Below are 12,922 nucleotides of genomic sequence, written 5' to 3'. Positions count from 1 at the left end.
TTATTTTTATCAATATATATACTCAATATAGCTTCACAAATGAATACACACACACACATACACATACAAATCTAAAATACGAGCGCGGAGCTCGCTGTATTAATGCACATTTCGTACAATAATAAAATATGAACGAATAGAAAAAAATATGTATGAATGTATGTAAATATCCATACAATACGACGAGATACAAAACGCGATTTAGTTAGTGTTTGTATGTGTACAATATATATGAAAAATACATATTTCAAAAATTTTTTTTAAATATTTATCTGTCAAGGATAAAAATATAATAAAAAAAAATGAAAAATTGACAGAACATAATAATGGTGTAAAAAACTAAAAGAAAAAAAAAATAATAAAAATAATAAGAAATAATATATTTATTTATTATATACAAGAATAAAAACAAGAAAATAACAAAATATGAAATACAACGATAAATAAAATTTTTTATTTAAAATTTAATTACAAGAGGAATAAAAATTAAGTAATCCAAATTAAAAATAAAAAGCAAAAAATATTAAGTCAAAAATGTAAAAAAAAAAACAAAATTCAATTTTCACACAAAAGGTTCAAACAAAAAAAAAGGCTATTTAAAATATTCGAATTTATTATTTTTGGTTAACACAGTTAAAAAAGAGAAAAAGGAATAAGACGAGAAAACTGTTATACCTTCAGAAAAAAATCTTTTTTTTTTTTTTAATTCTTAAATAATAATTTCTTTTCATTTAAAATTATAAAAGAAATTGAGAAAAAAGAAAACACAAAAAAAAAAATTACAGAATCGAAATTTCTAAATTCGAAAAAAATCGAAAAAATAAGTCGAAATTAATAATTGTATGAAAAAAAAATCAAACAAAAGAAAAAAAAACACAAGAAAAAAAACATAGTAAAAGTAAATGTTTCTAAATATACTAGTATATAAAAGCACATACATAAGAATAGTGTGACCTTTGAGTAATAATAATATTGTTCTGTTTTTTTTTTTTAATTTCTTTTTGTTTTCCTATATTATTTCAAATATTCCACCCAAAACATTAGTTATATTGGAATTTAAAAAAAAAAAAAACAATCTGTGATATGCATATATGTGCTAATTTTGTATATATATATATATATATACAAAATATATATATGATAATAAATATATACATATTATATATACATATATATAATATGTAAACATACATATATTAAGTATATATGTTTACATATGTATATTAGTATCAATATGTATATAATACAAATAAAATATATTATATATAGTGTGTATAAATTATATTAATATCATAATATTACATATAGTACCAAATATAGTGCTGCCAAATTAGATTAACCCAAAAAAAAAATACCTACTTTTCGAAGATTTAATAACCAAAAAAAAAAAAGAAAAATATAACGAATTTTCATGAACCCTTCGATATCTTCACATATAATGAGGCTGTATAATTCAATACGTTACGTCGCGCATATAGAACGTAGAATATACGTATAGGTAGGCATATATGTATATATGTATATGCATAAGGTAACGGTGAATTGAACAAACATATATCGTATTTGACAGACTACGAATTGTCAAAAATTTGTTAAATGTATATGTATATATATATATATTTATATATATATATATAATGTGGGCATAATTTTTTTTACTACATGTAACGAAAAAATTAAACTGTGGATTTTATATGGATAAAGAATTTTAATAAGTGGATATTGCGAAAGATTTGTTGATATTGCCCATCCTTATTGAAGGAAGAAGAAAAAAAATGAGACTTATATCTGTTTCTTGTGAAACTTTTGGGTTTCTTAAAACAGTTGACAACAGTTTATAAATCTAGAAAACCAAACTGAATACTCTGGAGGAGTTCAACATATTATTACTTAATTTAATAAGATTCAGATTATATTGTGAGAAGCTTTAACTGACCACCAACCATATATCGAGAGTAGAAATTACATTTTCAATTATTCCACCTAAAAGAACTTTATATTTGTTAAATTTTTAAATTCGTGAAATTACATTTTGTGAGAAATAAATGAATAAAAATTGAAATTTGATTAGAAAATAAAGCAACCAAAAAATTAGAAAAAAAAATGCGGTACGTTATCAAAATCAACAATTCCAATGCGGGATCGAATTCCAATTGGAGTACAGGTCATTTTAGTCACTTGATTTAAAATGTGTAAACGGGTATAACAAGATTTTCACATAAGCACTACGCGCCCATTTTAGATAGTTCGTTAAAAAAAATGTCCAGATTTCAATTCAAATCAGTTCAACCAAAAAGAAAAACTAATGACATGCACAAAATGGCATACATATAATATGATGTTATTAGTCGTGTACATATGCATTTAGTTAATTGCGCCGCCAAAACGTTTAATATAACATGTAGAATTAATTACATCGGAGAATATCAAAAATTTTGGTTTGTTATGGATGGAATAGTGTTACTAACGTATCATGTCCATTACCGCACAAAAAACTTATTACAAAAAAACATTTTATTTTGAAGATAAATTTCTGATTTTGGTACCGCTGTTAATAATTGTATTTGTAAATATAATGTAGAATTTACAGAATAACCATCGCCTTTATACAATAACAATTTTCTTTTATGAATACATACACATATGTATAATAAGCAAATTCTCTCTCTTTTGATATTATATTAGCAAAATGTAATGTCATTTTGTCGTTGTCTTACTCTTAGTATTGTTACCGTCATCATCATTGCCTTGCCATCGCGCAGTTATCACCTAGCCATATGTGATGAGATTATGAGAACACATATTAAGAAATAAAGAAGAGAATTTAAACTGTATATAATTTGTTAATAAAGTAAATTTCAGTCTAAGAGAGTTGCTTACAAAAATCAAATTTCAATTTTTTTTTGGCACAATCATCTGTACTGCAATAATTCCTGTAGTTAAAAAGGGGTTAAAAATTAGATTTCATTCCTTTTTTTTAAATTTGTTATGTATAACAACAATTATTGTAAGAGAGTAAGGATCTTCGATATATTTATTACACCTGATGATGCCTATCAAATTTTTTGCATAATGCGCTGATTTCAGAAATTATGCAGAGAATGCGGTACAACTGCAGTTCGCTACTATATGTTCGCATACACACTTTTGAAATGTATTGATATAAGTCGAGAACTATGAAATGAGACTCAAGAGAAAATAAAAAAATCATAAAGGATCGGGTATAATTTTCACAATATACATAAACTAGCAGTTTCCATTAATAAAAGTTTTTATGAAATCTTAAAAAATTCTATAATAATTTTAATTATATATACGTATAATATTTTATGATAATATTAAATACCTATGTGTGTATGTATGTATATCAATACATGCATGTTGTTACAGAAAATTTATATTATAGGCATCTATATACATATTATTCAATACACCATATGTTACAATCTATTACTGCACGGCTTGCTTATGAGAAACTAGGAAAAAAGGCGGAGAGCGAAGGGAATTAAAACAAAAAATTTAATATGCAAGGCTTTTTATTACGTATCAAGAATTCGCCATATGAAATTTTGGCAAATGTGATAATTTGGTATATTATTGAAAAAATCGTAAGATTGAGTATATGATCGTTATACAATCAATGTACCATAAACCATGCTCTTTTGGAAATTGCATTTCGTAGCTTTCGTAGCAAAGCACAATTAGCGCGCTAAATATATTGGTTTATATTAGACAATATGAAAGGAAAGCAAACATAAAACAAAAGAAAAACGAATACGAGTACTGGTAATGGGTAAGACACCAAGTAGGAGTATACATACTACAATCAGAGCATTTCCATTGTGGTGTACTTCAATTTTTTAGTCACCAAGTATTTTCAAGTAATTTTCCAAGTACCAATTTTTATATTATATGAGATGTATGTATTTACAATATACACACACCTAACATTAATTTTTACATTTAATTTTTTTCCAATAAGTGATTGCTGCTCTAACCTCTCAAGTTCAATTGTTCGTTTCACTTCGCAATACTTTTTTTTGAGAGAGTTACCTCAAAAAATATTTTTTTTCAATTACTCTTTGTCTCTCGAATTCCACAACCGAAGTATCTGATTCTGATTCTAAATTGAATTTATATCTTTTTAAAATACACATTTATACAAAAAATGCTATCTTTGATGTGAAAAAAACATGTGTGTGTGTGTAGTTATGCTATAAAATGATATTTGACGCTATATAATGATAAAATCAGATATTAAAAAAGCTTCAATTTTTTTTAAAACTAGTATATGAACATATATATACGGAGTGATTCAGCAAAGAGTACAATATTATAAGACATGGTTTTAGAGCATCAATAATGGATAAAATTTTTGATGTGAATTAGTTATCAACGTTTTCCGACATACAAGGATTTTAGCGAACTTTCATAAAATTTCTAGTTGTCCAGCTTTTTTGCTTATAACTTCCATTCTGAAAAAGATAGAAGGTTCATATAAACAGTTCTTGAAAATGTAAAAAAAATTCAGCAAGGGGCTTGAAAACAAGATATTTTCGGAATACCAAACATTCGAGTTTTAAAAAAAGTCATATAATGATTTAATTTAAGATTTAAGCAGCTGGCCTAAATTCTTTAAAAAAAAATTTCGTAGGATTTTTTTGGTAAGTAATATCTTGCTTACAAATTTTGTACCACCTTTTCGAAGAATTGATTTTATGAACCTCCTATCTCTTTTCGAATAATAAGCAATAAAGCAAGTAAAAATTTCGTGAAAATTCATTAAAATCCCTGTATCTCAGAAACCGTTGAGATTTGGCAATTCAAGTTCCAAAAAATAATTTTAACAATTTTTCATGCCCTAAACAATGATAATGTAATATTGTTCTCTATATCGAATCAACCTGTATACACACATTAACGTTGCTTTTTCATTTCATATAACAGTATAATATATAACAGTCATAATAAATATTTTTGAGATTTAGGTACGTGTATATACATACATATTATTTACTTATATAAAATGCATTTTGTCCACTATTAAAAGAGAAATACATAATATGTTTGTTGCTTTTGCTTTATTATAAAATAAAATAATGGTTATGGACTGTCATGATTCTTGTAATGTCATGAATGCATATATTGTACTACTGTCATACTAATGGCAGAACTTGAAATGACAACAAAAAAACTTTTAACTTGCATAATTTTGTAAAGACAGAGCGCGCGCGTTACATATTATGTGTTATACATAAATATAACACATTGCTTTTGACAGCTATAAATGTTATAAAAAGCCAAAAACAAAAAAGACAAAAACAAATGTAAAAAAAAAAGAGATTAAAATTACACACAACTACTAGAATAGATTTTAATATAGTTGGAAGAAAAAATTTTTTTTTTATATATTTTTTTTTTTACATGACATATAAATATTACACTGGCTGACATGACTAGCATATTAGTATACATATATATAACAAATAGGGCAAGGTAAATTTTGCTACAAAATTATTTTCTTTTGTTATTTTTTTTTATTAATATTATGTTTAAAGTCTAATAAATTTTTAAATAAATTTATAATTATAACAAAAAATTAAAGTATTTTATTAATAAATTTGTATATTTATATATATATATATATATATATATATATATATATATATATATATATATATATGTATATATAATATACAATTACACTGTTATATGAATAGTATAAGTTTTTAATATATATGTACAAGTATGTATATCAGTTAAAAAGTGAGTGTGTTATCATCTAAAAAAACAAAAAAAAAAAAGGAAAGTACATATGTAAAAAGTACAAAAATAAAGAAAATGTTTAGTTTATATTTGTTTTAAAATAAAATTTACATATCTATATATATTTATAGAAGGCGCATTTATATATGTATATACAAACATAAAATATGCCTATGCATTCACACATATACCATAATAATTAACAAGCAAAAAAAAAGATTCAAAATCGCCATGTGTAAACTACACATATGTACATACACGCAAATGTTTGTATATATATTGGATTAGACTCCTATGTATCTGTCAAAATTTTAACAAATGTCATTTAAGTGGATTTAAAAAAAAAATATACATATGCATAAAATGTTTGCGTGCATAATGTGTGTAATTTTACAAAAATTTGTGTTTTTCATTTTTAATAAAATATAATTTATTTTTATTTTGTAAATTTTATTGTTATATTCTCTTATTTTTTTTTGTGTTTTATAGAAAATTTACACAATTCTTCAAATGAGTAAATAAATTTAAATACATATATATAGTAAGACAATATATTATTAATTAAAATTTATACAATATTCAGTATATAATATTTTCGATTAAAAATTTTTTAATATTTAATTGTAACATAGCAGAAAAAAAAATTATCATATGTGGTACATATGTACATACATACATACATACATACAATATGTTTTCGTATACAATATCCCTATGGTATTGAAATCGTGATTATAAAAAGAGAAAAAATTATAATATTAATTTTTTTTTGGTTTATAGTAAAATATATGTATTGTATGTACATATGTACACATTATTAAAAAAAAAAAACAAAGGTGATTCTAAAATGATGTGATATTTGATTCTGAATAATTACCAAGTATACATAATACCATTTTTTTATTAAAAAAATTAACTAGAGTATAGAATGATAATGGTATAGATTTAATAAAGTTAAAAAAACATGATAATATGCTCATACATACATTTATATGTATATATATGTAATTTTGAAATTTAAAGAAAAACTTCTTTATTTTTTGAACCTTATTGTTAGAGTGTGTTAACGAAGAATCTATATATATTTTTAGTGCCATATCCATATATATAACAATGTGCTCTTAATTACCCATATTTTTAATTGAAATTATTGAGACAATAATTTGCAAGGATAATAAAAGAATTTTTTTTTTTGTAGTCAACATAGTGTATATAATTCTGTAATATATATATATATATATATATATAGTGTTGTTTTAGGTCATGTTTGTAGGTATACCTACATACATTTATTATGTAGATATTTAACTATAACATTAGGTACCTAACCATATTTTGAGAATTTTTACTTGATAAATGTATATTAAATATATTGCATGCATATATACATATATTATGCATATAAGCATAATGTATGCACTTTTTTTATTACCTTTGTTCATATATGTACATATTATGTATATAAATTAATTTACCTGACCAAAAATATTAAAATATATAAGAGTGTTATATCTACCCATTTGATTAATATTTTTGCATAATTTTAAATTTTAAAATTTTTATAATATTTAAAATAATTTTTTCATATTTTAAAACGTACATGCTGTATGTATATGTGTATGTTAACAGAAATGCAGACATAAAATTTATATTCTTTTTAGAGCACTTTTGCAAAACAAATATTAGAAAAAAAAGTGCTAACTAATAAAGTTTCACTTTGACTCTCCGTCTGTATACGTATGTGTGTCTCTTTACAAAACTTTTAGGATGCAAAACTTAAATTTTATATGCAAAATATAGATTTATCTAGTTATTACTTATTTTTCTAGTACAAAAATTATTTTTCTAGAAGAAAATTTTTCTTTACAAAAGATACATACTTTCAAATCCTAAAAATATTATTTTTTTACTATTTATTGTAACGAAACTACAAACATTTTTTAAATTCCATGAGCAGAAGAAGATAGTGTTCTGCTTACGGGTCAACAAAATTAATCATTAAAAGGCTTAAATCTCCTTAAATAAAGTAAAACACTTTTCTTTTTAGAATCTTAAATATGGTAATTTGTAGAAGTTTGAAATTTTACCAACTTTTAGACACTAATAAATAAAGTCTAAGTTCTTTAGAAGAAATTTGTTTTCAACCTCTCCTCCACCCTCCCTTTCAAGTTGACGCTTAACGAAATTTAAAGCATTTGAAATTCCGGCACTTTATATATCCGAAACTGTAAGCTTTTCCAAATTTTTTTTAAAAGCGAACAGGTAACGGTAAATGTCTTGCCACTAAATAGTGTAATTTACTAACTCACTAACTAAACCGTCCAATTCATTCGTAACTCATTTTGTTAACGCGTCAAATTTTTTTTTTTTGCTCTTTCCTAAAAGTATGCAATAAATTTTGGTATAATAATAAAAGTTATTTAAACGATAATGTAGTAGGCTTCTTTACAAACCATAATCAAAATTTTTATGGTTCAACAAACAATGTAGTAGCTCTAAGAATTTTATACAAAATAGACTCTAAGTGTTGCTGAAATTCTACAAGAGAAATATCTAATTATCTACAAAAAAATCAAATTGAAAAAGGATAAAAAAAATTGAAATTTTTATTAGCTTTTTTATAAGTTGAAGCATTATTTATACGATTGCCAGATATCTCGGTTTCAGTTATAGATTTTAACAATTTTCCACCATCTCGATTTTCGCCTTGAAAATCTCGATTTTTCTAATTATATCCTTGAATTTTTATGAAGTATACCTTTAAAATACGTATATAATAAAAAAAAAATATCGAGATTAATGTATTCTTACTGTTGCCGTAAAGTACCAATAACATTTTCGGCCCTATCGACAGCATATTTGTCAACTCTACAAGAGCTATATAGTTTCTAATTCTAAAATACCAGTAGCTGCCAGTAATGGCAACAGTTATCAACCCACAGGTTCGATAGTAATAGTAACAATAGTCCAAATAAATAGTCGTTTATTTAGGAAAGTTAGAAGAATAAAAGGTTGTTCCTTTAAAAAATAGTAAAAAAAGGCATAATCGAACTTCATGTGCTTGGTTTTACTTAATATTTAAATATATTTATATACTTTTTAAAAAATTTTAGTATTTAATTAATAAATATTTATTTATCTGTTTTTCTCTTTTTTGGAAATCTTTGTTAACACGGCCGCTAATATAATAAATATGATAAATTAAAAAAAAATAAAATTAACTTTTTTAAAATTAATAAAATTGAAAAATCAAATTGCTAAAAAAAAAATTGACGTAAATATAATTGCACCTATACATATATAAATACAATACAAAAAGGAAATTATAGAAAAATCAAAAAATTGAGTTACGCGCGGAGCTACGGTGCAAGTGGCTTAGTGTAGGTTGGAGGTGCGATGTCCGATATCGGCAGCGGTGACGAAGGAGTTTCCGGACAAAGTATGTTTACATAAAATATACAAAATAATTATTTTTTTCAATAATCGACTTAAGCCATTATTATATTATTAATTTTAATTTTATAGAATATAATGTTCAAGGAATGGATGGAGGCGGTGGTGAATTCGAATCTGGCAAGAGTAAATATATTTTTTTGATTACTACATATAATAATATTATTATAATTGATAAATTTAAAAAAAATTTAAATTCAAAATTAAAGTTATTTTTCAAAGAAAAATATTTTTCAAAATAATTTGATTTATACTCTTAAGGTCAGCAGGGCCAGCAGACAGAGCAAGAACTAGCTACTAAAATGCTTCAAATTCAATCAAAAAGATTTTATCTTGATGTTAAGCAAAACCGAAGAGGACGATTTATAAAAGTTGCAGAGGTAAGGAAATTTCTTTATTTTTAAATAGAAATTAAGTAAGAAAGAGATTTTTTTTTTAAATTTAGATCGGAGCAGATGGACGTCGGAGTCAAGTGTATTTGGCGTTATCAACTGCAGCAGAGTTTAGAGATCATTTATCAACATTCAGTGATTATTATGCTTCACTAGGTAAATGAATTTTTTTTTTTCTTGTTTGCTATACTAATTTTACTCAGTATTGATGATAGTGTTATATTTTGATAAAGTACATGTAGCATAGTATAAAACCTTATACTTTTACCTTATACTAGTACGAAACCTTATACTAAATGCAAGATGTAACTTGACTGTATTGCTGCTTTTTGCTGACTTTCCAGTCACTCTCCGGAACCGCTATCTTCAATACTTTCAGAAGTTTACCGTCCTCCTTCATTATTCAAATACAAATCGGTGTTTTTATGAAATCTCCTGAGATTTCTAAAAACTTAATCTCCCGAGAGCTGGTTCTGGCATTTGATTATCCGCTACCACCTCCTGACTACTTCAAAAGAATCGAAACTAAGTACATTCCTTCCTTCGATCGCAAAGAAATGTTTAAAACCCGAAGTCGAAGATGGTGGCGGACAACTTAGTTCATCGTTCTCTGCCAGTGCCCTGATGTCGTAGGTTTGGCTTTTCTCTAGCTTGATAATCTTTAATTTCTTGCTCCCAGGAGCATGTTTTTTATCATCCCGAGACCGATTTATTTTTGAGGTCTTTCAAGGCTTAGAATTTCTGCCAATATCTTTCTGATACCTGATTGTCTTTTGCTTCATTTTGCAAATGTTTTTCGTAGTTTCATTCTTAGAATACACTAAATAAAATCAAAATGTTTATTTTATTATAAAAAATTTAATAGGACCACCGAATCCTGATAATGTTCCAGAAGATGGAAAGCTAAAGTCAGAGATGATGATAAAAGATAACCGAAGGTATTATTTAGACTTGAAAGAGAATGCAAGGGGTAGATTTTTAAGGGTAAGTGCTTTAACAAAAATTTTATCCCAAAAATTGCAACATTTCGGTTATAAAAAATAAAAATTGCAAACATAGGTATCACAAACAATTACTAGAGGTGGTCCCAGATCCCAAATTGCTATTCCTGCTCAAGGTATGATTGAATTTAGAGATGCATTAACAGATTTATTAGAAGAATTTGGTACCAGTGATGGCGGGTAAAATTTATAATTTTTTTTTCTTTAATTATAAATAAAATGCAATTTATATATTTGGTATTTTTAGTTTTAAAGGTGAACTACCGGAAGAACGTCATATGAAAGTTGATAATAAAAATTTTTATTTTGATATTGGACAAAATAATAGAGGCATTTATATGCGAATTAGTGAGGTAAATAATTTTTGTATTTTAGCAACAGCTATTTTAAGCGGCCTTTGTATAAAAATATCAAATCGACTTATTTAGACTTGAGAGTGTACAATTTTAAAATAAATTTATAATTAAAATTTTTAATTATAAAAAAGGGGAAAGTGTTTTCGATACGGTACTGTTGTTATATAAATCAGGTGACATCTCGCCGCCCAAAAAGGTGTTAATGAAAAATACATAATATTAATAAATCGAATATTTTTTAAAAACTGATTTTTTTTAATTTAAAATGTATAAGACATTTTTCTTCGAAATATATGGAGTCATTTCCATCAGATTTGCGCATGTAGATTTTATAAATATTTCGTAATTATTTCTTTATCATTGTTTTCTCACACTCTCATACTCTCTCACTGTACCTTCATACTATTTCATGTTCAGCACTACTCAGTGTTAATTTTGAAACCCATAAAAAGAGATTGAGAGTTCTTAAAATAACTACCCACGTCGACGAATATTTTAAAAAATCTCTTGATATAGGTTTAAGTTAAGATTTACACACAATTCCTTTTTTATTTAAACTTTTTACATTTTCTTTTTGTTATATTTATTATTTGTAGGTTAAAAGTAATTTTCGTACAGCAATAACAGTACCAGAAAAATGTTGGACACGTTTTCGTGATATATTAACTGATTATTGTGAGAAAATGAAAAAATCGTCCGATTCGTCAATCACTGCCGAAAATAATATTCAAACATCTTCAAATAATATAAAATAATAAAAATAATATATATATATAAATATATTTATATATATATAAATAAATTAAAATAATTTAAAGAAAACAAAAAAAGAATAAATATATATGTATGTATATGTACATGAACAATATATATATATAAATAATATATATATTTATAAATAATATATATATACATAATTTAAATATATATAATATATTTAAATGATATATATATATATATATATAAACTTATACATGTATTGTAGTTATATGTAAAATTCACAAAAATAAAAAGGAAAAAAAGAAGTAAATAAGTTGAGAAGAAAAAAATGTATAAATAAATAAATAAATAAATATACATATATATTTGCATATATATTAATATATATATATATATAGAAATTTTAAAATTCTTACAATTACGTATATAAAAAATATATAAAAAATTAAAAAGAAAATAAGCAAAGAAGTAAAAAAATAAATGGTTTAACAAAAAAAAAAATGAAAATTAAATACATGAATAAATTTTACTTTAAATTTAAAATTGATTAATGAGAAAGAAAAATAAAAAAAAAACATTTTTAATTTAAGGATTATATATATATATATATACATTTATATATATATAATATAAATTGATAGAACAAAAATTATTAAAAAAAATGAAGTAAAAAAAACAAAAAACAAAAAAAATTCGAGCAGAAATGTTTTCAATTCAATTTGATGTATGTAGAAAAAAGTTCTTAAAATATATATAAAAAAATTATATTTACTTATATATATGCATATATGTACATATACACTATATATGTATATAAATGTATATAAATGTATGAAAATTAAATATATAAATTTAGGTTAATGTAAAAAAATTAAATGAAATTCAAATAAAATAAAATAAATAAATAAAAAAAATGATTACAAAATTCAAACATAAAACACATTCATATATATACACAAAGGTATATATATCATATAAAAAATATAAATATATATAATATATATATATATGTATATATATGTATAAGAATAAAAAAAAAATAATAATTAAACACCATCATAGATACAAAGATGAATATCTAAGGTATAAATGTTCTTAAGTAAGAGCTCTTAAAACAAAAAAAAACTGATAAAATTACAAAAAAAGGAAGAAAATACAAAACTGAAGAAATATATATATATATATATATATATATATATATATATGAATATATATATATATATATATATATGTA

General features: G+C 23.7%; 1 protein-coding gene across 7 annotated transcripts; it reads left to right on the top strand.

The window, feature by feature from the left end:
• Positions 1-320: 320 nt before the first annotated feature.
• LOC129613717 (transcriptional activator protein Pur-alpha) lies at positions 321-11,846 on the top strand. Of its 7 annotated transcripts, XM_055527897.1 has the most exons (10): positions 6,129-6,146; positions 6,256-6,307; positions 9,086-9,205; positions 9,292-9,345; positions 9,481-9,599; positions 9,665-9,767; positions 10,477-10,595; positions 10,671-10,792; positions 10,860-10,965; positions 11,565-11,846. In XM_055527897.1, exons 3-10 carry the CDS (start codon positions 9,163-9,165, stop codon positions 11,721-11,723), a joined length of 825 nt encoding a protein of 274 aa, XP_055383872.1. In that variant the 5' UTR covers positions 6,129-6,146; positions 6,256-6,307; positions 9,086-9,162; the 3' UTR covers positions 11,724-11,846. The 7 variants fall into 7 exon arrangements, with proteins under 7 accessions (XP_055383874.1, XP_055383873.1, XP_055383877.1 ...); XM_055527899.1 differs by lacking the exons at positions 6,129-6,146; positions 6,256-6,307 and adding an exon at positions 321-573; XM_055527898.1 differs by lacking the exons at positions 6,129-6,146; positions 6,256-6,307 and adding an exon at positions 322-490 and having other exon boundaries at positions 11,565-11,845.
• The last annotated feature ends 1,076 nt before the right edge of the window (positions 11,847-12,922 follow it).

This window comes from Condylostylus longicornis, unplaced genomic scaffold (assembly GCF_029603195.1).
Source record: "Condylostylus longicornis isolate FDR11 unplaced genomic scaffold, ASM2960319v2 ptg000091l, whole genome shotgun sequence".
Lineage (NCBI taxonomy): Eukaryota > Metazoa > Arthropoda > Insecta > Diptera > Dolichopodidae > Condylostylus > Condylostylus longicornis.
Note: the sequence above shows the minus strand (reverse complement) of the source record. Positions and strands in the feature narration are given on the sequence as shown.